Genomic DNA, 27116 nt, shown 5'->3' with positions numbered 1-27116 from the left:
CTTCTTCAATTCATTATTTTTCTCAGTTTATTTGATCGTTTACCTGTTCCTGAATTTTGATTTCCTGGTAATCTCTACACCTGGTTGGAGATGAAGACAAGCCTGAGAGGCAAGTAAACTTTGAGGAATCACAGCTCTCCAAGCTGGGACAGGACGATGGTCGGCAGAAGGTATAATACTGCTCAAAGTCAGCACTGACTGCAAATACATGCTTGCATTTGTTACACATGTAATCCCGTTCAAACTCCAGGACCTTCACCAGACTTGTTCGAATCACGGTCCCAGTGACAGATAAAAAATGTCCCACATCCTTGGTTTTAGGGATATGCTCTCTCACCAGCTCAGGACAGACAGGCAAACCTGACAGAGAAAACAAACTGGCATCAAATTACCTATCAAGATTTAACTCCACAGAATATACTATACACATACATCCTAAGAGATAAAGTACAATTTTAGGATAAAACACACTTAGTGTTTGACTTTCATGAAAAACAAGTTCACTGACTAAATTAAAAAAAATATTTCAAATAGGTATATGTGGTTTTTTAAGAGGACATATCTACATGCCATAATAACCAGAACTTTAAATGCAGATTACCAACGCTGGCACTGTGGCTAGCAGGTCAAGCCACCGCCTGCAGCGCGAACATCCTATATGGGCCCTGGTTTGAATCCCAGCTGCTCCACTTCTGAACCAGTTCCCTGCGAATGTGCCTGGGAAAGTGGCAGAACATGGCCCAAATCCTTGGGCCACTGTACCCATGAAGGGGACACAGAAGAAGCTGTTGGCTACTGGCTTTGGATCAGCCCAGCTTTGGCCATTGCAGACATTTGGGGAGTGAATAAACAGATGGAAGATTTCTCTCTCTCTCTGTTAACTCTGACTTTCAAATAAATAAATAAATCATAAAAAAAAATTTAAAAAAGACATAGCCTACAGGACAGCAATGCCATCTAGAGAAAATCCATTATTTGTATGACTGGTAAGCCATGGCAGGCACTGTGGTCTTGAAATAAGGCACAATCTCAAGCCTAGGGGAAAAAAAAAAAGGCAGATTACCTCTGTTTTACTAGGATCTAAATGTGTTACACAAATTTAACCTCATTTAACAAAGAATATAGTGCTGTTTGCCACACATAAAACCAACAGATGATTCTTTTAGAAGTCTGCAAAAAACAGTGATAAAGAGAACGCAGCGTAATAACCAGTTTCACATGGTGAGGTACTCACCTCTTTAAGTTAGGTTCAGAGTTTAATACATAAGTCTCAGAGTTTTCAAACTTTGAATTACTTAGAAGTTTTCCCATAGCATCACCTTATCCTTTAAAAACCTTGTTTCTCCTGCCACTTTATCAAACTCTTCTGAGTCCAATAGTCTCTTAGTGGAGTCTTTAAGTTCCCCTATACATAGAATCTTGTCATCTGCAAATAGGGATAATTTGATTTCCTCCTTTCCAATATGTATCCCCTTGATTTCTTCTTCTTGCATGATGGCTCTGGCTAAAATTTCCAGGACTATATTGAATAGCAATGGTGAGAGTGCACATCCTTGTCTGGTTCCAATCTTAGTGGAAATCCTTCCAACTTTCCTTCATTCAGTAAGATGCTAGCTGTGGGTTTGTCATAAATTGCCTTGACTATGTAGAGGAATGTTCCTTAAGAGACTATTGAAACTCATAAGAGTTTGGTAAAGAGGTAGGAATAAAATTAACATACAAAAATTCATAGCCTTGTAAACACAGCTGCCATGCCTGAAAAAAAAACTTCTAAGATCAATTCCATTCACAATAGTTACAAAAAAAAATTAAATAACTTAGAATACATTTAACCCAGGAAGTGAAAGAGCTCTATGATGAAAACTACAAAACATTAAAGAAAGAAATAAAAGACAAAAGAATGGAAAAATCTTCCATGTTCATGGACTCAAACAATTAATATTATCAAAATGTCCATACTAGCAAAAGCAATTTACAGATTCAACATAATCCTAATCAAAACACCAATGACATCCTTTACAGATCTAGAAAAAATTATGCTAAAATTCATATGGAAATACAAAAGACTCTGAATAGCTAAAGCAATCCTATACAACAAAAACAAAGCCAGAAGCATCACAATACCAGATTTCAATACCAGATTTCAAGACATGCTATTGGGCAGTTATAATCCAAACAGCCTAGTACTAGCACAGAAATAGACATGTAGATCAATGGAACAAAACAGAAACCCCAGAAATCAACCATTGCATCTATAATCAACTAATCTTAGACAATGGAACTAAAATCAATCCCTGCAGAAAGGTCAGTCTCTTCAACAAATGGTTTTGGGAAAATCAGATGTTTGTGTGCAGAAGTATGAAACAAGGCCCCTATCTTATACTTTATACAAAAATTAACTCAAAATGGATCATGGATCTAAATCTGTGACCTATCAAATTATTAGAGGAGAACATTGGGGGAACTCTGCAAGACACTGGCATAGGCAAAGACTTCTTGGAAGAGATCCCAGAAGCCCAGGCCATCAAAGCTAGAACAAATGGGATACATCAAGCTGAGAAGCTTCTGCCCTGCAAAGAAACACTCAGCAAAGTGAAGAGGCAACTGACAGAATGGGAGACAATATTTGCAAACTATACAATTGATAAAGGATTAATAGCCAGAATCTATAAAAAGAGCTCAAGAAACTCAATAACAACAAAACAGATAATCCAGTTAAGAAATGGGCAAATGACTTTAACATAATTTTTCAAAAGTGGAAATTCAAATGAAAAAATGCTCAGGATCACTAGCCAACAGGGAAAGACAAATCAAAACCACAATGAGGTTTTACCTCACCCCTGTTAGAATGGCTTTTATACACAAATCAACAAATAATAAATGCTGGCAAGGATGTGGGAGGAAAAACGTACCCTAATTCACTGTTGGTGGGAATGTAAACTAGTACAGCCATTGTGGAAGACAGTATGGAGATACCCCAGAAATCTGAAAATAGATATACCATATGACCCAGCCATGCCACTCTTGGGAATTTACTCAAGGGAAATGAAATCAGCATATGAAAAAGTTGTCTGTACTCCCATGTTTATTGCAGCTCAATTCACAATAGTTAAGGTATGGAACCAACTCAAATGTCCAACAACTGAAGAAGGGATAAAGAAATTATGGTATATATATATATACATATACACACACACACACACACACACACACACTATGGAATACTATCCAGCCATAAAAAAAGAATAAAATATTGGCTTTTACAACAAAATGGATACAACTGGAAACCATTATACTTAATGAGACAAAGTAGGCATCACCAACATTTGCCTCTATAATTCTTCTAGGCACAGACAGTGAAGGGAAAATCATGACTACACTTTTTAATACACTGGGTTTGCAAGACATTTGATTGACAACAGGGAAACTGGATACAGAGCTTAAGAGGCAGGCTCTGCCAAAAAAGAGGGGGGGGTGGTGACAGTGGTGGCACTTGCTGTTTAGTGGGCAACCCTAGGGCCTAGGGTGAGGAGGGAGGCTACCACATGATGAAGAAAATGCAGGATCAAGGAAGAGAAAATCATATCTGAATTGTGAGGGAGCAACACCTCAGCAAAGGAAGAGAACAGAGGATGTAGAGATGCCACAGCCAGCAAGGGAGGAAAAGGCAAGAGAGTGTTGTCACTGGGCAAGGCTGGAGGTTCGTAAAGCCTAACTAGACCTGAAAAGAAATCTGGGAAGAGAAATACTAAGAACTGAAACTGGCACTGGCATTGCAGTGTAGTAGAGATGAAAGAATAAAAAAGAACTGGTAATGGTGATGAAGGGATGTATTTTGCCAAAACGTCTAGTTATGAAAAGGAGAGTATATGGAAGCTAAAGGGGAACACAAGTTAAAAGTAGTCAGCGGGCTGGCGCTCTGGTGCAATAGGTTGTCTCTGCCTGCGGAACCAGAATCCCATATGAGTGCCAGTTCATGTCCTGGCTGCTTGGCCTATGGCCTGGGAAAGCAGTGGAAGATGGCCCAAGTGCTTGGGCCCCTGTATCTGTGTGAGAAGCCTGGAAGAAGCTCCTGGCTCCTGATCAGCTTCTCTCTGGTCATTGTGGCCATTTGGGGATTGAACCAGAGGAGGGAAGACCTTTTTCTCTGTCTCTCCCTCTCTCTCTCTGTAGTTTTCTCAAAGAAATAAATAAAATCTTAAAAAAAATAGTGGTTATTTTCTTTTATAAATGAGAGAATCCTCAAAGAAGGAAAAAAATCCAGATGTAAATCCCAGAAAGAAGTCCTGATCATCCTCTGCACCATCTCCACCTTCCCCAGTGTTTTTTCCTGAATGGATGACTTAACAGCACTTGGTCTACCAAATTCTTTTTTTTTTTTTTAAAGATTTATTTATTTATTTGAAAGTCAGAATCACACACAGAGAGAGGAGAGGCAGAGAGGCAGAGAGGCAGAGAGGCAGAGAGAGAGAGAGAGAGAGAGAGAGATCTTCCATCCGATGGTTCATTCTCCAAATGGCCGCAACGACCGGAGCTGCGCCGATCCAAAGCCAGGAGCCAGGAGCTTCTTCTGGGTCTCCCACACGGGTGCAGGGGCTCAAGGACTTGGGCCATCTTCTACTACTTTGCCAGGCCATAGCAGAGAGCTGGATCGGAAGTGGAGCAGCTGGGACTAGAACTGGTGCCCATATGGGATGCTGGCGCTTCAGGCCAGGGCATTTACCCGCTGCACCACAGCGTCAGCCCCTGGTCTACCAAATCCTTAATCTGCTAACTTACCCGTCCTCACTGACCTCAGGATGTAAGTTAACATCCCATGTTAATCAAGGTTCTTGAAAACAGCTCATGGCTAGGCTTTTTAAGAAAGCACTGAACTCCTTGAAATTCAGATAAAATATATATTCAGACCCATACCTGTATTTCCTTAAGAGGGTACCCAATTTTCTCAATCTGCAACTCATTCGTGCCAATTAAAATTTAAGTCTTCAGTCTCACAGTTCTTAGAAGGGAGATACATTTCAGGCACAGTCACTAATCTCACTGGTGCTTCTCTGTTTATATCATACTTAGCTGCCACTCTTGTCTCTAGTCTCAGAACAGATTCTTTTTTTTTCTTTAAAGATTTAATTTTGTTTACTTGAAAGGCAGTTACAGGGGCAGGCACTGTGGCATAGTGCGTAAAGCTGCCGCCTGCATCCCATATGGCCGCCGGTTCTAGTCCTGGCTGCTCCACTTCTGATCCAGCTCTCCACTATGGCCTGGGAAAGCAGTGGAAGATGGCCCAAGTCCTTGGGCCCCTGCACCTGTGTAAGAGACCCAGAAGAAGCTCCTGGCTCCTGGCTTCGGATCGGTGTGGCTCCAGCCACTGCCGCCACCTGGGAGTGAACCAGTGGACAGAAGAACTTTCTCTTTGTCTCTCCCTTTATCTGTGACACAGCCTCTCAAATAAATAAATCTTAAAAAAAAAAAAAAAGGAGTTACAAAGACAGAGAGGGAAAGACAGAGAGAGACAAAGCTTCTATCTGGTGGTTTACTCCCCAAATCACCACAACAGCAGGAGCTGGGTTGATCCGAAGACAGGAGCTTCTTCTGGGTCTTAGACGTGGGCTCAGGGGCCCAAGCACTTTACTTTGGCCATCCTCCACTGCTTTTCCCTGCCACATAAGCAAGGAGCTGATCAGAACAGGGGCAGCCACAACTTGAACTGGTCCCCATATGGGATGTTGGTGCTACAAACAGTGGATTAACCCACTATGCCGTAGTACCCCTCAGAACACATTCTACAAGGGCTCCTGCAAATGTGTAATGACATGACAGTGACATCCACAAACACTAACTGCCTAAACTACTTGGGGCTTACTCACATATGGCTTTGCATTGTTTATCCACATTACATCTGGATAAGGTACAGATCCTTTCTCCATGTCTGACTCCAATGCTTAGATAAGCACTTTTAGATAAGGAGAAAATTAAATGAGCAGGGAAAACAAGATTCCCTTTCTTCTCTAACATTACCTCTACCATATCTGGCCTCTAATCCCCTGGTATAAAGCAAGATGCTTAAATTCTTCTGTTCATTTCCTGTGGTTGCTCATTTGTGAACCATTCCTACATACTCTACTTTGTTTGAGAACTCTGGCCACTTAGGAAGACTGCATTCAAGTGTTTTCTTCTGCATGAAAACTTCCCTAAGACAAGGCTAGCACACCCATACACAAATGGAACAGCAAAGCAAAAATAGTCAAAGGAATGCATAGTGATATAAATGTCTTTTGTATCTGAAAGAACCTTCTGCCCAAAGGGTAAAAGGTAGGTATTTCTGTCTTGATTCCACCATCTTCCTTTCCTTGCATATGATAACCAAGGCCTGTGCAAGCTGAGACATGACAAGTCTACACAAAACTATTTATTTTAACCAGCATAAGGAAATGTGCTAGAGAGCTAACACTTGGGAAGAAGGTAAATTGAGGAAAGCATGGCTCAGCTCTAAGTGTTCTAAGTGTGGCAAGGATGAGTGAATCTCTTCCTGCTTTTCCCAGCAAAGGCGCCATATCTAATCCAATTATAATTATCTCTACATAAAGAACAATGCAGGGGCGGGTGCTGTAGTACGGCGGGTAAGCTACTAGTTGGAACACCATGCCATCCTGGAGTACCTGGTGGCAATAGAGTCCCACCGCCATTTCCAATCCAGTTTCCTGCTAATGTGCACCCTAGAAGGCACCAAGTAATGGCTCAAATATTTGGGTCCATGCTACTCACATGGGGGACCTGGATGGAGTTCCTGGCTCCTGATTTCCACCTGACTCAGCCCCAGGTGTTTCAGGTATTTGGGGAGTGAACCACCTGATAGAAGAGCTCTTTCTCATCCTTCTGTCACTCTGCATTCCAAATAAACAAACAAATAAATAGAGAGAGAGAGAGAGAACTATGCAAACAATCATAACCAATTTTTCTAAGGAAATTAGCTTTTGGGCCGGCGCTGCAGCTCACTAGCCTCATCCTCCGCCTGCAGCACCGACACCCCGGGTTCTAGTCCCAGTTGGGGCTCTGGTTCTGTCCTGGTTGTTCCTCTTCCTGTCCAGTTCTCTGCTGTGGCCCGGGAGTGCAGTGGAGGATGGCCCAAGTGCTTGGGCCCTGCACCTGCATGGCAGACCAGGAGGAAGCACCTGGCTCCTGGCTTCAGATCGGTGCAGCGCCCCAGCAGTGGCGGCCATTTAGGGGGTGAACCAACAGAAGGAAGACCTTTCTCTCTGTCTCTCTCTCTAACTCTGCCTCTCAAAAAAAAAAAAAAAAAGGAAATTAGCTTTTGTCTTCTACAGTTACTATTTAGAACAATGTGATATCTTTAATGTTCTTAAATTAGAAGAAGGAATAAATATCTTATTGATGCTTCCATATGGATGACTGTTTTCCCCCAGGATTTAACAAATCAGTTTAAAACATGACAGATGAAATGATTTTGTATATTAAAGTATACATATTGTAAGAAAAAGCAGTAAAGGGAGTATACTTCTGAATGTTCAGATTTTCACATTATAATGATTTTTAAATAAATTTAATATAAAGACAAGGATAAAGGCAATATAATGTTAAGCAAAACTGACAATACACAAATTAAAACTTTAGTTCTACTAGAAAATGGCTGAGAGAGCATTTTGGTAGTTGAATTTATCTTAGTAAATTGATGAATTTATTGTAGATTTAAAGAAAAATCAATTAACTTTAATCCTTCTTTAAGGATAATCTTGATAGATATTATCTTTTTTTTTTTGTTTTGTTTTTGTTTTTTTACAGGCAGAGTGGACAGTGACAGAGACAGACAGAGAGAAAGGTCTTCCTTTACCGTTGGTTCACCCTCCAATGGCTGCTGCAGCCGGCGTGCTGCAGCAGGCACACCACGCTGATCCGAAGCCAGGAGCCAGGTGCTTCCTACTGGTCTCCCATGCGGGTGCAGGGCCCCAGGACTTGGCCTTCCCGGGCCACAGCAGAGAGCTGGACTGGAAGAGGGGCAACCGGAACAGAATCCGGTGCCCCGACCAGGACTAGAACCCAGTGTGCTGGCACCGCTAGGCGGAGGATCAGCCTATTGATCCGTGGTGCCGGCCAATATTATTATCTTAAGTATATTAGTAAAAATTAGATAATAGATATTATCTTAAGTCATAGATAATAATATTATCTTAATTAACAGATATCTGTATCTATTATGTATGTATATATGTGTTATATCTGTATCTATATGTATGCTCCTGCACCGTGCCAGTGAAGCATGAGAAGTACATCAGGAACTAAGCCACCATTAGTGCTGAACACAAAAACCTTTATCACTCTCTGATCCATGAACTGATGACAGAACCAAAAAGGCGGGGGGGGGGGGGCATTGTGTTACTGTGGCTTAGCTGCTGCTTCAGATGATGGCATCCCAAATAGCATCCCAAATCACATTGCCAATTCATGTCCTGGTTACTCCACTTCTGATCCACCTTCCTGCTAATGTATTTTGAAAGGCAGCAGAACACTGTCCAGGTGCTTAGGTTCCTGCCACTCATGTGGGCAACCAGGATGGAGGTACTGGCTTCCTGGTTCAGCCTGGCTGGAATCTGACTGTTGTGGCCATGTGGAGAATGAACCAGCAGATGGGAGATCTCTGTCTTCTCCCATCACTCTGCCTTTCAAAGAAAAATAAATACAGCTTTAAAAAGAAAGAAAAAGAAGTTTGTGAAATATAGATATGTCCACATAAATTACTGCCGGTCCATGGTTCTCGGAGTGTAGTCTCTGGCCCAGCAGCATAAGTGTTACATGGCAGATACTGCAAATGCAAATTCTTGGTTCTCAGTCCTGATCTCCAGTTTAGAAACTCTGGAGATGGGCCCAGTGTTTTGCTTTTATTTTTGTTTAAAGTTTATTTTTAAAAATGTACTTACTTCCATTTCATCCACTGGTTTACTCCCCAAATGCCTGCAACAGCCAGGGCTAAGCCAGGCTGAAACCAGGAGCCAGCAACTCAATCCTGGTCTCCAAGGACCCAAGTACTTGAGCATCAAGTACAGGTTCTCAGGGTGAGCATCAGTGGAAGCTGGGTTGGAAGCAAAAGACCAGGACTAGAATCAGGTACTCCAACAGAGGATATGGGCATTCCAAGTGGCATCTTAACCACTGGCCGCATACCCAGCTGCAATCAGTGTTTTAATAGGACTTCCAAGGGCTTCTGAGGCAACGTTTAAGAATCTCTACTTTAAATTACATGTGAATACTATTTTTCGTTCTCATTTACTTTGGGGCTAACCATGCATTTATACATCTTTGATCTAAACCACTGGGAATACCAAGTAAACTTTAGGCTAAAAAAAATTCTAAAATCCAAAGTAGCAAAGGTAGATGCAAGAATGAAATTCAATGCATTTCAGGAGTGGGGTGGGGGGGTTCTATTGTGTTCCTAAGACTGAATCACAAGGGCACCCCGGGTTTTAATGATTAAATGTATCATCTAGAGTCCAAGATGGGGACTTAACATACCTAAAATCAGACTCTTTCTATCTTCTGACCTTTTACAGATGTTCATTCTGCTTGGGACACTCCTATCCCTCTCTAGCCTTATTTTTAAATGGTTAGTTACTTATTTATATTTATTTGAATAGCAGAGGGAAAGGGACAGAGATGGAGAGACGGCAGACAGATGCTGTCCACCCACTGATTCACTCCTCCAATGCCCATAAAAGCCAAGGATAGGCCACGCTAAACCCAGGAGCCAGGAATTCCATCTGGTTCTCCCATGCATACAGCAGAGACACAAGTACTTGAAACATCACCTGCTGCCTCCCAGGGTGTACATAAACAGGAAGCTAGACTGGAAGTTGTGGGGAGCAACTCGGACTAGACTAAGTTACTGGAATTAAGACTTATTCTATGCATCTGCTCTCCCACAATATGGCGCTGGGAGAGAAGAAAACAGCTTCTATGCAGCTGCCTCCAGTTCAGCCAATAAACTGTAGGACTTGCTCCTGATTGGAGGAGAGCAGCGTACTCGGCGTGTGGGCAGCCGAGTTGGGATTGGCAGAGGAGGACTATAAAGGAGGAGAGAGACGGCATGCACCAGGAACATCTAAGGGGAACACCTGTGCAGCCCCCGAGAGAGCCGGCCGGTGGTGTGCCACTCCCCTGCGGAAGTGGGGAATGCGGCCAGGGGGAACTGCCCTTCCACGGAGGTGGAAGGGACAGTAGCCAACCCGGGAAGAACCAGCAGCAAACCCGGGGAGGGCCGAGCAGATGAAAGAACAGCGCAGGGTCCTGTGTCGTTCCTCCATGAAGAGGGGGAGCGACATAATGGTGCCGTGACTCGGATAGGAAACCTAGGACGGATAGGAAACCTAGGAGGGAAGAAACGGGAAGAAATGGGAAAATACCAGAGAGAGAGACTAGCAAACAGCCTAGGGAAAAGCCGGACAAAAAAGGTGCCGGAAGAAGCTATTGAAAGCCTAGGCATAGACTCGGATACGGACTACAGGGGGAAGCTGGGAGAAATCTCTAAGGTCGAAAGTGAAAGCTAGAACAAACAAGACTCGGATGCAGACTGTGGGGAGAGGCCAGGAGAAATGAGGGAGGAGTATTGTTGGAAGAAAGCTTGGGGAAACATACCGGGTAGAGAAAAATGTTAGGGAAATTGAAGCCGCGGGGGGCAGGCCGAGGCGGAGACGAAAGCCACTTTGGGATTCTCAAGTTAGCCCGGGAATAGGGGGCGAAAAGTTGAAACCAGAAGCGGAAACATAAGCCAGATTGGGATCCGTCTGATTAGCCCGGGGAGCAAAGGACGGGAAGCCAGATCGTGGGGCGGAAACGTGAGCTGGGTTGAATTCGCCAGGTTAGCCCTGGGAACTTAGATTGAATGCTAGTGGCGGAGACGTAAGCTACGCTGTGTGACTCGCGGAGGCTGCCGCACGCAGAGAGAGCGTGCGGGGCACAAGTAGATAGGGAACGCTGGGCTAGTGAGAGACCGCGGAGTGTGCGCGCGAAGCGAAGCCACGCAGATAAGAGAAGCGGGCTGAAGCGGCTCAGCCGGGAAGCCGCCGAGAAGCAGCCTCGGGGCGGGTGCCGGGAAGCCGCGGGGATAAGAGAAACAGAAGTTTAGAAGTAAAATGAGAGAAATAGGAATGTTGGCAGACAGAAGTAAAATGGGAGAAATAGGAATGCCCGGAGATAGAGAAATAGAGAAATAGAAAGGCCTCCCCACAATACTGCAATGAGAAGGCTTGGATTCGGTCTGCCTGATTAGTGAAGCGATGAGCACCTGCGGGCGGCTAGCAGCTTATGCGCCGCAGGTCACCGAAGACAGGCACGTTATTAACATCAATAGTCTCCCCACAATATGGCAATGAGAAGGCTTGGATTCGGTCTGCCTGATTAGTAAGGCGGTAAGCACCAGCAGGCGGCTCGACCAGAGTATGAGCCGCAGGTCACCGAAGATAGGCACGAATCAACACCAATAAGTTTCCCCACAATATGGCAATGAGAAGGCTTGGATTCGGTTTGCCTGATAGGGCTTGTAAGCCCCTGCAGGCAGAGCAGAGCATGCACTGCAGGGCACCGAACACAGGCATGCATCAGCGCCTAAAAACCTCCTCACAGCATGGCGAAGAGAGGACCCGGATTCGGTTTGCCTGATTGATAGGACTTGTAAGAACCTGTGGCAACTCTAGCAAGTAGAGCAGAGTGTGTGCCGCGGGACACCGAAGACAGGCGCGTATCAACGCCAAAAAATAAAAAGAAAGGGGGATCTGTGGGGAGCAACTCGGACTAGACTAAGTTACTGGAATTAAGACTTATTCTATGCATCTGCTCTCCCACAATATGGCGCTGGGAGAGAAGAAAACAGCTTCTACACAGCTGCCTCCAGTTCAGCCAATAAACTGTAGGACTTGCTCCTGATTGGAGGAGAGCAGCGTACTCGGCGTGTGGGCAGCCGAGTTGGGATTGGCAGAGGAGGACTATAAAGGAGGAGAGAGACGGCATGCACCAGGAACATCTAAGGGGAACACCTGTGCAGCCCCCGAGAGAGCCGGCCGGTGGTGTGCCACTCCCCTGCGGAAGTGGGGAATGCGGCCAGGGGGAACTGCCCTTCCACGGAGGTGGAAGGGATAGTAGCCAACCCGGGAAGAACCAGCAGCAAACCCGGGGAGGGCCGAGCAGATGAAAGAACAGCGCAGGGTCCTGTGTTGCTCCTCCACGAAGAGGGGGAGCGACAGAAGTGAAGGTGGAAGCCCCAAGTGGTAGCTTAACCTGCTGTGCCACAATGCCTACCCCACACTTCTTCTAGAAACCTCAGGTGATCCCCTAGGTCAGGATACACTCCCTGTTCTATAAGATAATGCATACCCTCTACATAATTTGAAATTTTGTATCACATAAAAGCTGCCATTACAATTATGTTGAACATTTACATCTGTAGGCATACATATGCCATCAGGTAAATATTCATATAGTTCTTTCCCCTATAGCCTTGAGCTCCCTTGTTTATTTTTGAAAATTTATATAAAGGGAACAAATTTCATATATACAGTTTCACCAACATAATACTTCCCACACAACTCTCCCTTCCATCCTCCCTCACTCCCACCCTCCTCCTTTTCTTATTTTGCTTTTAAGTTTTACAATGACATACTTTCAATTTATTTTATAATCACAAGCTTAACCCTCCAGTAAATAAATAATTCAACAAGTATTAAGCAGAAAAAACACTGTTCCTCAAGAGTATAGGTAAGAGCTATAAACAATAATCAAATCTCCAAATGTCAATATCATTAATATACAGTTTTGGTACTCTGTATATTAGTTATCGCAAATCAAGGAAAACAAGATGGTTTCCAGTTGCATCCATTTTGTTGCGAAAGATAGAATTTCATTCTTTTTTATGACTGAGTAATAGTTCATCATGTATAGATACCACACTAGACCATATTCTTTTTGGTTTCCCAAGCTAATTTCTTTACATGTTATGTGTGCAGAGTAAATGTTACAAAAGTGCTAACAAAATTTGCAATTTGCTTCTTCAGAGAAGAACTGAAAAAATAGGCTAAACATACCTGAAAGCAATAGGCACACTTACAAAGATTTTGGTATTTAAGTTGAGCATGGACAGGTATCTAAATGATTTAAATATCATTCCAATAACACTAATTAAAGGCACATATTAGCAACAAACATTTCTGGAGCTGGTATCATGGTACAGTAGGTTAAGCTGCCTCCTGTAATGCCAGCATCCCATATTCTGAACTACTTTTCTGCTAATGCAACTGGGAAGGGAGTGGAAGATGGCCCAAGTGCCTAGGCCCCTGCCACCTATGTGGAGATCCAGATCAAGTTCTGGCTCCTGGATTTGGACTTGCCTAGCCCCAACTGTTGCAGGCACTTGGGGAGTAAACCAGTCGATGGAAAATCTCTCTGTGTCCTGTCCTAACTCTGCCTTTCAAATAAATAAACAAATAATTTATTTTCAAAGGAGCATTTCTTCTTGATCTGAGCAAGAGATTACCAAGTGCTCTGATGAACATCCTAGCCAATATAAATGCTGATATCACTCTTTATTTAAATCAAGTGTTCAGTCTCTTTGGAATCTTAACTTGCTTCCAAGGAGTTCCACTGTAGTAGCCTCTAATATTTTGGAATAATAGCGAGCATTCTTACTGATTATAAATCCTCATCCTTCTCAAATGTACTATAAAGTAAATATTTTTAAACAAAAGGATATGTGTTTTCCAACTTAATCACAGATTACCTTAAACATTCTGGAGTCTATTTTAATTTCACAAAATAACCAGATTGAGGCTATACCAGTTTTCATTGGTTTATAAAATAATGACATGCACTATGCCTTTCAAGAAATGATGTCCTTGCAGTGAACAAATTAAAATTGCCACATTGTGGGCCGGCGCCGCGGCTCACTAGGCTAATCCTCCGCCTAGCGGCGCCGGCACACCGGGTTCTAGTCCCGGTCGGGGCGCCGGATTCTGTCCCGGTTGCTCCTCTTCCAGGCCAGCCCTCTGCTGTGGCCAGGGAGTGCAGTGGAGGATGGCCCAGGTGCTTGGGCCCTGCACCCCATGGGAGACCAGGAAAAGCACCTGGCTCCTGGCTCCTGGCATCGGATCAGCGCGGTGCGCCGGCCGCAGCGCGCTGGCTGCGGCGGCCATTGGAGGGTGAACCAACGGCAAAGGAAGACCTTTCTCTCTCTGTCTCTCTCTCACTGTCCACTCTGCCTGTCAAAAAAAAAAAAAAAAAAAAAAATTGCCACATTGTGGTGTCACTTTTCCAAAAATTCTTTATTATTGCTTTTCAAAAAGATTTATTTATTCAAAAGAGCATCACTGAGAGAGAAAGAAATAGCTTCCATCCACAGGTTCACTCAACAAATGTCTGCAAAAGCCAAGACTGGGCAAAGCCAAAGTGAAGAGCCAGGAATTCCACCCTGGTCTTTCATGTTGGGGCAGAGGCCCAAGTACTTGGGTCATCTAATGCTGCTTTCCCACGCAGATTATCCAAAAGTCAGATCAGGAGTAGCCAGGACTCAGAAAGCACTGCAATGTGAGATGCCAGTGTCCTAAGTGGCTACTTAACCTATTTTGCCAAATGCCAGCCCCCTTTACAAAAATTCCTTTAGGTTTATATTTATTTATTTGAAAAGCAGAGTTACAGAGTGAGAGAGGAAGAGACAGAGAGATTGTCCATCTACTGGCTCACTCCCCAAATGGCCACAACAAGCAGAGCTGGGCTAGACCCTAGGCAGGAGCCAGGAGCTTCTTCCAGGTCTCCCACATCAGTGCAGGGCCCCAAGGACTTGGGTCATCTTCCACTGCTTTCCCAGGTGCATCAGAAGGAAGCTGGATTGGAAGTGGAGCAGCCGGGACTTACTGGCGCCACATGGGATGCTGGTTTCTCAAGCAGCAGCTTTATCCGCCATGCCACAATGCTGGCCCCTCTAAAAAGTTCTTAACTCTATCCACTCTCTTAAAAATCACTCTTGGAATAAAAAGTGTGGGGGCCGGTGCTATGGCGTGGTGGGTAAAGCCTCCGCCTGCAGTGCTGGCATCCCATATGGGCACTGGTTTGAGACACAACTGCTCTATTTCCAATCCAGCTGTCTGCTATGGCCTGGGAAAGCAGAAGATGGCCCAAGTCCTTGGGCCCCTGCACCCACGAGAGAGACCAGGAAGAAGCTTCTGGCTCCTGGCTTCGGATCAGCATAGCTCCGGCCATTGTGGCCAATTGGGGAGTGAACCAGCAGATGGAATACCTCTCTCTCTCTCTCTCTCTCTGCCTCTCCTTCTCTCTGTAACTCTGACTTTCAAATAAATAAATAAATCTTTAAAAAAAAATAGATAGTGTGGAGCAAGAAGCAAAGACTTAGAGGCAGCAATTTAAGGACCCAGCTTTGCCAATTTGCTGCTCCAGTGTAGTTTCTTAAAAATTAAGATGCTGAATCCATCATAAACTCAAAACAAATATACTGAGTGTCTGACATGTAGGGAGCACAACAATCTTGATATAAAAACAATTTCCTAAAATTGGTTTGAAATCAACGGGCAGGATCTCCTACTATTCTATTGTTACTAGTCACAAAAGCTTCTAAAGCTGCTTTGGATAAGAATTTTATGCATACACACAAAAAATACTAGCAAAGAGACATGTAAATATGTTGCTGTCTCTACCCCTTCCCCCAACACTCATGTGGCATACTAGTACCCCAGGCCCAGAGAAGATAATCAAAAGACAGTAAGAAACCATCAACTATATAATAGATATATACCTTAAGCATAAATATCAAGTATTTGTGGTGCTTTGAATCCAGTATGTGTGACATTTTCTGAAAATCTTCCTATAAAACCACATAGCAGTGAACTCCTTATGTGATTTACCTGATATCCTGGCATGAAGATTCTGCTTCATGGAAGCACCCTCAGGCTGAGAAAGAGACTGCAAAATTGCCAAGGCAGACCTTCGGAGTGCATTATCAAAAACAGTTAGTACTTCATTGGGGAACACAGTGAAATAGTCCCCAATTTCCATGTTGGTCTCAAAAAGAGTCATGGCATTCACTACAACAGAATAATGAGCATCTTCATCGCTCTCCTTTAGGATGAGGAGAATATCATTCTTGTGGTGTTCTGAAACGTAGGACTCGAACACTTGGCCAACCAGTGCAACTTGATCACTATTCATCCTGACTGTAGGCTACTAAAGAAAAAGAAAAGCTCATATTAGACCTTTGATATTCAAGATACACACACTTTAGCAAAGAAAGATCACTTGGTTATAAATCATCCTGGTTTTGGGTCACATAGTAACTACAATAGTAACAATTCATATATTAGTTAGACCTGAATTATCTGGTACATTTAGAAATAAGAAATTAAATCTAAATCAAAGAACCTTGTTGGCACCAATTACTGAAATTCAAACACTTCTATATCTTTTCTTTAAACTTCTCCCCCATTAACTTTATATTAACATATTACTGCTTACATAATACATGCAAAAAGGTCCTTGCTTTTGCTTGGGCCATACTCCATATACACACATTTGTTCTCAATTATAAAATCTTAAACACTGATTTTTCAACTGAAGCAACTACCAGAATTCTTTTTTCCTGCCAGGGCCTTTTGAATATTTATAAGATCATTCGTGGACCATACAGAATTATCAACTTAAAAATTAGCCTCTATAGATTTACTGAATTTCAAGTCTGCCTGCAATTGCCTTGGCAGGGCCAGACCAAATGATTTTGCAGGCCTTATAAGGCCCAAGGGCCAAATGTTCTCCACCTCTGCTTTATACACACATCCGTTCATGTGTATTGTGTTACGTAAACAGAACATATACTATTAATCAGATTGACAGCCAGTTCTAACTTGAACAATTTAACAGATTGGCTTTAGAAACGTATATTTGGAGATGAGTTTTTTCCTATTTTTCCCCCTAACCTAGCAAAATCATCTGCTTCAGCAAAAGCCACTGTCAAGAGTGTAAAAAGCTAGGCAAACCAAGGAAAGAAGCATTAAGTCTTTGAATGACAACCAGGACTAAAATCATTTACAACATATACTATTACCTTACCTATTTCATCCCCCACTGGCAACCTTTAAAAGGATGTGTTTCTGCAGATAAAAAGGGCCTACCTTCTTTCTTTTTTCATGTATACAGTCAGATCACAAATCACCTATGTGTAAACCCAATTAAAAGTCCATTTCCTAATATTTACTATATAGAAGGCACTCTCCCAGCAAATGATAAGGCACAGAAAAGGTACTTTATGTTCTCAGAGAATCAGGAGACAAATCAAATGCAACAGGGCTCTCTGTCAGTGGCAAACTGCAACATGAACAGGCGCACACAGGAGAGGAAGATTAAGTTGGAATGAAGTGACAATCTCAGAGGTGGCAAGAGGCAGTTACAAATGAGCTGTCCAAATAAGAAACTTACTTGGTTTCGGAAAAGAGCAATTACAAAAGAGGTGTACTTTAATTTGTCTTCTTCAATTATCTCTCATTTATTATATAAGGCTCTATGAATATGCAGATTAAAGATTCTCATGAGGTTAAGTTTAGCATTCTCAATGTGTTACAGTTGCTATCTATTAGCAATATTCTGGCTTCTCTGAAAACCAAATATTCTGGAAGGTGTGAAAACTCTAAAGAGAGTATACCATAGTTAGACCATAAATCCTGACAATCACAGGAGGCCAGTGTAAGATTAAAAGATGAATAACTGTATATTCAAGAGGCAGAGTGAAAGTTAAAACTGATATGTAATCTGTTTTTGGTTATAAGCAACACCAATTCAAAGCCACACAGTTTGTAAGACTGGTCTTTGCAAAACAAAACTAGATTCTCATGAGCCACTACAAGAGAATGGCTAAGATTCTCTAAATGCATCTTAAAATCAGAGACACGAAGTAAGCAACTTGAAAAACAGTTCCACATGGGGCAGAAAGAGGGCAGCTGCAGAATTCAAGGTTCAAATTACCATCAAGTTAAATTTTGCCGAATGAGACCGTAATTTACATATTTACACGTTTTTTTTTTTGAAAATAGCACTTCCTTTGAAAATAGCACTTCTGTACAAAAGTGGCTAATAAGCTGTTTTCTTAGCCCTCTAACCCTGTAAACATGCCTGCCTAGACACACTGTGGGCACGTACTGTTTTGAGAAGGGTAGGTTTACAACTTTCAAGTCCCCTCTCCTCGCTGAATATTTGGAGTGAAAATAGGTAATTTTTTAAATACTGTATTTAAAGTATACGAATTTCACGTATTTCTCATATACAATTTCAGGAACGTAGAGGTACTTCCTACCTGACCCTCCCGCCCCGCCACGCGCCCACCCTTCTCCCTTCTCCCTCTCCTATTCCCACTCTTTTAAAGAACTGTTTCTTACACCTGACCAGAGCCAGCGCCAAACACAGCAGGCGCGGGCTCCGGGCGTGCTCGAGCCCCGCCCCGCGCCTCACCTGCCGGGAGCCACGCCCCCTCCTCGTTCCCGGGCTGCGTCCGGAGGCCCGCCCCGCTCCGCCGCCTCAGCCTGCGGCCGCCCGGCAAAAGTGGAGCCGGCCGGTTCTCGGAGGGACGCGTCCCAAAGTTTCCCGGGGACCCGCAGGGGCCCTGCGCGCAGCCCCCGCCCGACGGCACCTCGGGAGGGCTGCGCCCCTGCCCTGGCTCTGCTCGCGGGCGGCCCCCTCGCCTGCCAGGTCCCAGGGGGAAGTAGTTTCTGAAGTAAAAAGACGTGGGTGAGACTTGCGACTCACTGCGGGCGATAAAAAGTCATCAGCGTGGAGCGAGTCGGCGGCTGTCACTTACGGGGGGGCACGCAGTGTCAGAAGCCGCCCGGGACGCGTTGCTCCCGAGGCCGAGAGGCGCCGAGCGCTCCGGCTGACTTGAGTGCCCGCCGCGGCCCCCGGGGCGCCACAAGGCCGGCGGGGGCGGGGCGTGCGCGTGCGCGTGGCCTTTCAAGGGGCCGCCGCCCGCGGGGGCGCGCAGGCTCCGGCCAGCCGGCCTCGCGCTGCCCGTGGGCCCAGTCTGCGTTACCGGTGGACGCCCGGCCCGCGCACCGCCTCAACTTCCCGACCCGGCGCTTCTTCCGGGTGGGGACGCGGGCGCGCGCGCGCGTCCCGCCAAGCACCACGGGCTGCGGGCCGGAGGGGCGGGGCGGGGAGCGGCGGGGCGGGGCGTGCGGGCGGGCTCGGGGGCGGGGCTGGGACAGAGCAGCCGCTCAGAGCTGCAGAGGAGAGAGGCTGCAGGGCGTGCAAGACGGATTGTTCCTGTGGAATTTTTGGTCCGTCTTAGAAATCTGCCTAACCCACGGTCACAAAGGCTCTCTCGTATGTTTTCTGATAGAAATTTTAGGATTTTACTGTTTCTGTTTAGCTCTATTAGAGCTAGTTTTTGCATGGGCTGGATCCTAAGTCGCTTTTTTGCATATGGATAGCTGGTGTTCCAAGAGTTTTCATTTTCACTGAATATCCTTTGCACGTACGTCGAAATTCAGTTCTTAAAAATCAGTGGCAAGGGCAATGGACATTTGCCCAATGGTTATGACTAAGGTGTCTCAGAGCACCTGGGTTCCATTTTCAGCTCCTAACTCCAGCTTCCTGCTAATGCAGATCCTGGGAGGCAGCAGGTAATGGCTCAAGAGTTGGGACCTGGACCGAGTTTCTGGCTCCCTGGCTTTTACGGGCCCACAGAGAGAAAACTTGAGAGAATCCAGAGAAAGCTATTCTGCCTCCAGTGGTGCTGGTTGGGAGAGAAAAGCAGCCATTGCTGAAATCTGTCAAGCTCAATGCCTCTGACTCTAACTCAGAACTACAGATGAAATATACCTGGGGGGATGGTAGTGGAATTGTCCGCAACTGGAACAGGGGACTGGAGGTCACCACTGCTGTGGATCACATTGTGTCCTCTCCCCAAATTCAGCTGCTGAAGCCCTGTCTCCTGGTGTGACTACATATAGATAGGGCCTATAAGGATGTAATTAAGATAAAGTCACTGCTATTGACTCCTGACATAGAGGTCATCAAAAAGTTTGTGGACAATGTGTACTAATGAAACCGATCTGCTTTTCAATAATTCCCATATCAATGAAGGTGTGGGCTCTTGCCAAGACTTCAGAGGAGGATTCTGAACACTGGCTCAAAAAGACCAGGCAGCATGGTAAGTTTATTAAAGCTTTTTACTTAGTGAGGGAAATGCAAGAGAGTGAGGGCCCTATCTAAGGAAGAAAAGGAAGTCTGGGGATTAAGCTGGGACCATACCAAGCAGAGAGCAGGCCAGGAGCCACGTGCAGCCAGCATTTGGTTATGAGCAGCTACAAGCAGCTTAGCACAGATAGCAAAGAGAACCAGAGAGGGCACCCCTGCCCAGGCCATATGCCCCTCACGGTCAACAAGGGGGATCTAGGGCAGAGAGGGAAAATAATGGAGGGTCCCAGCATGCCTTTTATCCAGTTCTAAGGGGGTGTGGTTAATTAGTCTGATTGGCAAGGTGGGTGTACAGGTGTGGTCAGGTGGGGCATGGGATCACACAGGGAGGGAGTTTGGTGAAGGCATGGTCGTCCAGCTCATAAATCTAATCAATTTTATCCTTATCCTATCTGCCTGCCTACATCACTAAGAAAACACTATACATGATTTCAGTGTAACTCCAACCAAATCCCCATACTGCTCTTTTCTAAAGAAACCAGGACTTAGTCTTGATGTGATATTCTTTTTATATATTGTTGAATTTAATTTGCAAACATTTTGTTTGGAATTTCTGCATGTATGCCTGGGATACTGATCTAACATGTTTGGTGATGTCTTATCTTGTTTTGGTACCAGGGTAATGCTGGACTCATGGAACAAGTTAAGAAATACTCCCTTCTTTTTGATTTTCTGAAAGAACTTTTGTAAAATTTGTAATTCTCCTTAAAATGTTAGGGTTCACCATTCTTTAAAAATTTATTTATCTGAAAAGCAGAGTTACACCAAGAGGGAGAGAAAGTGGGAGAGAGAAAGATCTTCCACCCACTGGGTCACTCCCCAGACGCCCACAATGGCCTGGGTTGGGCCAGGCCGAAGGCGGGATCCGGGAGCTTCATCGGGATCTCCCACATGGAGGCCTCCTGAGATGCTGGCAGGCTTCTTGGAGCAAAGGCTTGCATGAGGCTGAGAACCTGTAGATGTCTGAGGGCCCTGGAGACACCATGCTTCATACCAGCCTGTCACTGTTTAGCAGTTCACTAAAATGTTCTAGTTTAATCTTCCTCCCACTTTGCATTTGAAGCAATCTCAGGTAAACAAAACTATGGGTTCTTTTTGCAATCCCTGTCTCCCCCCAGATTTCAGGTGAGTTGTCTGTGACTAAAGCTCTCTAATGAGCTCAAGAAAAGTCTTTAATTTGTTCTAATTTTTATCTTGTAGGATGGGAGTGACATTCTCTCCATGTCTCTACATATCTGACCTGACACCATACATTCTGTCCTCATTTTTAACTTATCAATTTCATTTAAATATTTTTAAAATTTGCTATCCATTTCTTTTAAGTGTCTATAATAGACAGCGTATAGCTGAGTTTCTGCTTCAATTGGGATATTTAGGACATTTACATTTAATGTGTTTATTGATAGGTTAAAGTCTTTTTTTTTTTTTTTTTTAAGATTTATTTCTTTGAAAGAGTTAAAGAGAGAGGTCTTCCATCTGCTAGTTCACTTCCCCAGCCCATCCAAACCCAGGAGTAGGAGCTTCTTTCAGGTCTCCCATGTGGGAGCAGGGGCCCAAGCACTTGGGCCATCCTCTGCTGCTTTCCCAGGGACATCAGCAGGGAGCCAGATAGGAAGTAGAGCAACCCAGACTTGAACTGGCACTCATATGGGATGCTGGTGCTGCAGGCCAGGGCTTTAACTCCCTGCGCCACAGCGCCAGCCTAAAGTCTGTTCTCTTACTTTTTGTTTTCTGTCTCATCTGTTCCGTGTTCCTTCCTCTTAACTTTTTTTTTTATTAAGTATGTTCTGGGATTCTGTTGTATCGTCTTTGCTGGTTTATGAGCAATATAATTCTTTGTTATTTATTTTTTAATTTTTAAAAAGACTTATTTATTTATTTGAAAGGGAGAGATACAGAGAGAAGGAAAGAAATAGAAAGAAAGAGAAAGATATCTTCCATCCACTAGTTCACTCCCCTAAATGGCTACAATGGCCAAGGCTGGGCTGATCTGAAGCCAGAAGCCAGGAGTTTCTTCTGGGTCTTCCCAGTGGGTGCAGGGGCCCAAGGACTTGGGCCATCTTTGGCTGCTTTCCCTGGTGCACCACCCAGGAGCTAGCTCAGAAATGGAACAGCTGGGACAGGAACCAGCACCCATACAGGACACTGGCACTGGTACTATAAGCCAAGGATCAATCTGCTGTGCCACACTGCCGGCCCCTGATTACTTATTGTAATGGTTGCTTTATAGACTACATCATTAACTTACATACTGTTTTTTTTTTTTTTAAGATTTATTTATGCATTTGAAAAGCAGAATTACAGAGAGGCAGAGAGACAGAAAAAGAGGTCCTCAATCTGCTGGTTCACTCCCCAGATGAACGCAATGGCTGGAGCTGTGCTGATCCCAAAGCCAGGAGCCAGGAGCTTCTTCCAGGTCTCCCACATGGATGCAGGGGCCCACAGAACTTCAGCCATCTTCTGCTGCTTTCCTAGGCCATAGCAGAGAGCTGGATCTGAATTGGAGCAGCCAGAACTTGAACCAGCACTCATATGGGATGCCAGCACTGCAGTCAGCGGCTTTACCTGCTATGCTACAGCACCAGCCCCCATACTATTTTATACACTTCTATAAAAGACCTTATAATGATACCTTAAAATCTCCCTTCCCAGCATTTATGCTACTGTTGCCATATAGTTTACACTTTATTTATACATGTTCTAAGCTCCATGCTACATTGTTATTTTGTTTAAACTAAAAGTTGACTTTTTAAAAAAACGATTTATTTATTTGAAAGGTAGAGTTAGAGGAGAGAGAGAGATCTTCCATCTGCTGTTCATTCCCCTAATGGGCCAGGCCAAAGCCAGGAGCCAGGAGCCAGGAGCCAGGAGCTTCTGAAACTCCCACCAGGATGCAGGGCCCTAGGTACTTGGGCCATCCTCTGTTGCTTTTCCCAGGCACATTAATAGGGAGCTGGATCCGAAGTGAAGCCACCAGGACTCATATGGAATGCTGGCATTGCAGGCCATGGCTTAACCCTTTGTGTCACTGCACCAGCCTCCTATCAGTTAACTTTTAAAGACTTGAATAGTAAGAAAATAATATATTTACAACCTGTATTTATCAATCTTAGTGCTCTTCTGTTACATCTTAAAATATCTTTTCTATTCTTGCCTAGATTTCAAATACATATACTGTTGTTTTGATATTTTTTTCTGTCCAAAGTCTTCTTGTTAACCACGTTGACAACTTCTTTTTCTACCCCTTACTTTCCCCTCTCCTCTCATCCTTCCTACTGCTCCCCCTACCCCCTCAACCTCTTCTTCCTCATAAAGATTTTGCTCCACTGTATTTCTTCTTGCACTGTGTCCAGTGAGAAAGCTGCTGTCATTCTTATCTTTGTATATAATATTTCCCACCTTTGGTACCTTTTTTTTTAAATCACTGGTTTGAACAGTTTATGACTTGCCTATCTATATTTTTCTTCATGTTTCTTATATTTGGGATTTTTTTTCTAGATCTACCACTTTATAGAGGTAATTTAATTATAGAGGTAGAGTTTCATCAAATTTGGAAAATATTTTGGCTTTTACTTCTTTAACTATTTTTTCTACTTCCTCCATCCCTTTCCCCCAGGGCACCCAACTTACCTGCATATTAGGTGTCTTGACACTCCTTCAGAACTTAGGATAAAACTGTTGAATTTATTGGACTTATGTTTTTTTCTCTGTGTGCTTAATTTTGAGTAATTCCTATTGCTGGGCCTGCAAGTTCACTAATCTTTTATCTTCAATGTTTAATCTGTGTTTAGTCCAATCCAATGTAATTTACATCTCATCCTTTGTTGTTTTCATCCACAGACATTAGATTTGGAGGCAGGTATTTGGCCTAGAAGTTTAAGCTGTTGGTTAGTATGCTAGTGTCTCATATCTGAACAACTGGATTTAATTCCTGGCTTCCTGACAGTGCAAACTCTGGGAGGCAGTGGTGATGGCTCAAGTAGTAATGTTCCTGTCCTCTGTGTGGGGGACTTGGGTTGAGTACCTGCTTCCCAACCAAGCTCCACCTGTGTGGGCATTTGGGAAGTGAACCAATGGATGACACCACATTCTCCCTCTCTCTCTCTGTATCCCATATAAATTAAGTTATATATTGGGTCTTTAAAAAAATTTCTATCATGTTTTACCTGATCTGTTCTTCTACTACTTCGTTTTGATATTGTTTAGTTTTGAATCATTTCCTTTATTTCTATAAAATTTTAACTTTATATTTAAAATTGTTTTACAGTAATATAATTTTTGATGAAAGGAAGAGAATGAGAGACATAGAGAGATATTCCATCCACTGGTTCATTCCCCACATGCCTGCAAAAGTCACGTCCGGCCCAGCTGAAGCCAGGATCATGGAACTTGATTCAGGTCTCCCACATAGGTGCCAGGGACCCAAGTACCTGAGCCATCATCTACTGCCTCCCAGGGTGGACATTAGCAGGAAACTGGATTGGAAGTAGACGAGCCAAGACTTGGAACCAGGCACTTTGATAAAGGATGTAGGTGTTCTAAGCAGCGTCTGAACCATTGTTCCCAATGCCTGCCCCTACTGTTGTTCTTTTTTTTTTTTTTTTAAGATTTATTTTATTTAATTGAAAAGCAGAGTTAGAGAAAGGGAGAGAGAAAGAGAGCTTCCATCCACTGGTTCACTCCCAAAATGACCAAAATATCCAGGGCTGGGCAGGCCCAAACCCAGAGCCAGGAGCTTCATCCGGGTCTCCTGTCGCTCCCCCTCTTCATGGAGGAACGACACTAAACCCTGCCTAGGCTTCATATCCGAGTCACGGCACCATTATGTCGCTCCCCCTCTTTGTGGAGGAACGACACTGAACCCTGCCTAGGCTTCATATCCGAGTCACGGCACCATTATGTCGCTCCCCCTCTTCATGGAGGAACGACACTAAACCCTGCCTAGGCTTCATATCCGAGTCACGGCACCATTATGTCGCTCCCCGTCTTCATGGAGGAACGACACAGGACCCTGTGCTGTTCTTTTGTCTGCTCGGCCCTCCCCGGGTTTGCTGCTGGTTCTTCCCGGGTTGGCTGCCGTCCCTTCCACCTCCGTGGAAGGGCGGTTCCCCCTGCCACATTCCCCACTTCCGCGGGGGAGCGGCACACCGCCGGCCGGCTCTCTCGGGGGCTGCACAGGTGTTCCTTCAGATAGATGTTCCCCTTAGATGTTCCTGGTGCATGTTGTCTCTCTCCTCCTTTATAGTCCTCCTCCGCCAATCCCAACTCGGCTGCCCACACGCCGAGTACGCTGCTCTCCTCCAATCAGGAGCAGGATCAGCTCCTGGAGGTCATCACTCAAGTTGGCAAGAGGCAGCTGCGTAGAAGCTGTTTTCTCCTCTCCCAGCGCCACATTGTGGGAGAGCAGATGCATAGAATAAGTCTTAATTCCAGTAACTCAGTCTAGTCCGAGTTGCTCCCCACAGTCTCCCACATGGGTATTGGGCCCAAGTACTTGTGCCATCCTCTGCTGCTTTACCAGGTGCATAAGCAGGGAACTGGATCAGAAATGAAGCAACTGGATCGCAAACCTGCACACATATGGGATGCTTTCTTATAGTGGTGGCTTACCCATTGTTGCACCATAATGCTGGGTCCCATTCTTAAGTCCTATTTTTGTACCACCATTTTATATTTCTCTTTTATTCCACTTTGTCTCACAATTTTCAGTCAACTGAAATTTAAGCATGAATTATTTTGCAGCTCCAAAAACAGTGTTCACATAGGAAACACTGGATATTGTCTATTGAATTATATTCATAACACTGAAGTGTTTGCTTTTATAAATTTTTATTGGCTTTTACCTTTCAATTCACTGTGTATTCCACCAGTCTCCTCTGCTCACTCCAACCTGGCAGCATTGCCGGGACTCACATTTTCAGGTCTCTCCTGCCTTAGCATTTCACATTTGCCACCATTCCTGCCTGGAACACCCAACCCCATGGCCCAGAATCTCCATTGTTTACCCCATTGTAACCCACTCCACAACTACCCTTGCTGCCTTATACTGTTATTTTTCGCTCCATTCTATATCACCAACAACTGACAATACTTAACTGTGATTCTTACTTATTTCATCAGTCATTCACATACACAGATTTCATGGACAGATAACATGTCTATATGGGGATATATCTCTGTATACTCCCACAACAATGTAAGCTCCACAGGCAGGAATCTCTTTCCCGCTGGAATACCCCTAGTCCTAAAACAATACTCGGCACATGTAGGTACACAATGAATGTGGAAATACTGCTGTCTTTACTCAATTTTAATGTTTTAATTTACTTCTTTCTCTAACATCTTATATTTATTGTGGGACTAGTTCTGAATGAAAAGTACACCCAAGGATTAGAGATCCTAAAGAGAAGCCAGAATGAAATACTGGAAATGAAAAACTCAATTGACCATATAAAAAACACCATGGAATCCCTCAGAAATCAAACAGATGAAATAGAAGAGCAAATATCAGAACTTGAAGACAAACTTCCAAAAATAATACAGTCAGATCAAACACAGGAAGAATTTAGAAAATTAAAAAATATGGTTGGAGACCTAAAAGATTCAATCAAGCATTGTAATGTTCAGATACTAGGAGACCCTGAGGGTGTGGAAAGAGAGAATGGATTGGAAGGCATTTTCAATGAAATAATATCAGAAAACTTCCAACAGAGGCAGATTGATAATAACAACCAAATTCAACAAATAGGAGCCTCAACAAGTTAGACCAGAAGAGAAATTCACCGCGACACATTGTGGCAACATTCAGTCAGTGAAACACAAAGAACAAATTCTAAAATATGCCAGAGAGAAAAGACAAGTCACATGCAGGGGTA

General features: G+C 44.0%; 2 protein-coding genes across 2 annotated transcripts in view; one reads left to right on the top strand and one right to left on the bottom strand.

Moving 5' to 3' along the window:
- The window catches only part of LOC149126499 (DNA helicase MCM9-like), a 49923-nt gene extending 31114 nt beyond the window's left edge, over positions 1-18809 (bottom strand). The window contains 3 exon segments of the mRNA XM_089333723.1: positions 44-360; positions 15909-16227; positions 18499-18809. Coding sequence (XP_089189849.1) covers positions 44-360; positions 15909-16212 — 621 coding nt within the window. The 5' untranslated portion in view covers positions 16213-16227; positions 18499-18809.
- On the top strand, positions 157-27116 carry LOC149126498 (uncharacterized). Its single transcript, XM_089333529.1, has 5 exons — positions 157-187; positions 18436-18735; positions 18809-19128; positions 20128-20194; positions 26606-27116. Exons 1-5 carry the CDS (start codon positions 157-159, stop codon positions 27004-27006), a joined length of 1119 nt encoding a protein of 372 aa, XP_089189655.1. The 3' UTR covers positions 27007-27116.

Source organism: Oryctolagus cuniculus, chromosome 5 (assembly GCF_051225735.1).
Source record: "Oryctolagus cuniculus isolate XC-2025 breed Fujian yellow rabbit chromosome 5, ASM5122573v1, whole genome shotgun sequence".
NCBI lineage: Eukaryota > Metazoa > Chordata > Mammalia > Lagomorpha > Leporidae > Oryctolagus > Oryctolagus cuniculus.
This window is presented reverse-complemented; position numbering and strand designations above follow the sequence as displayed.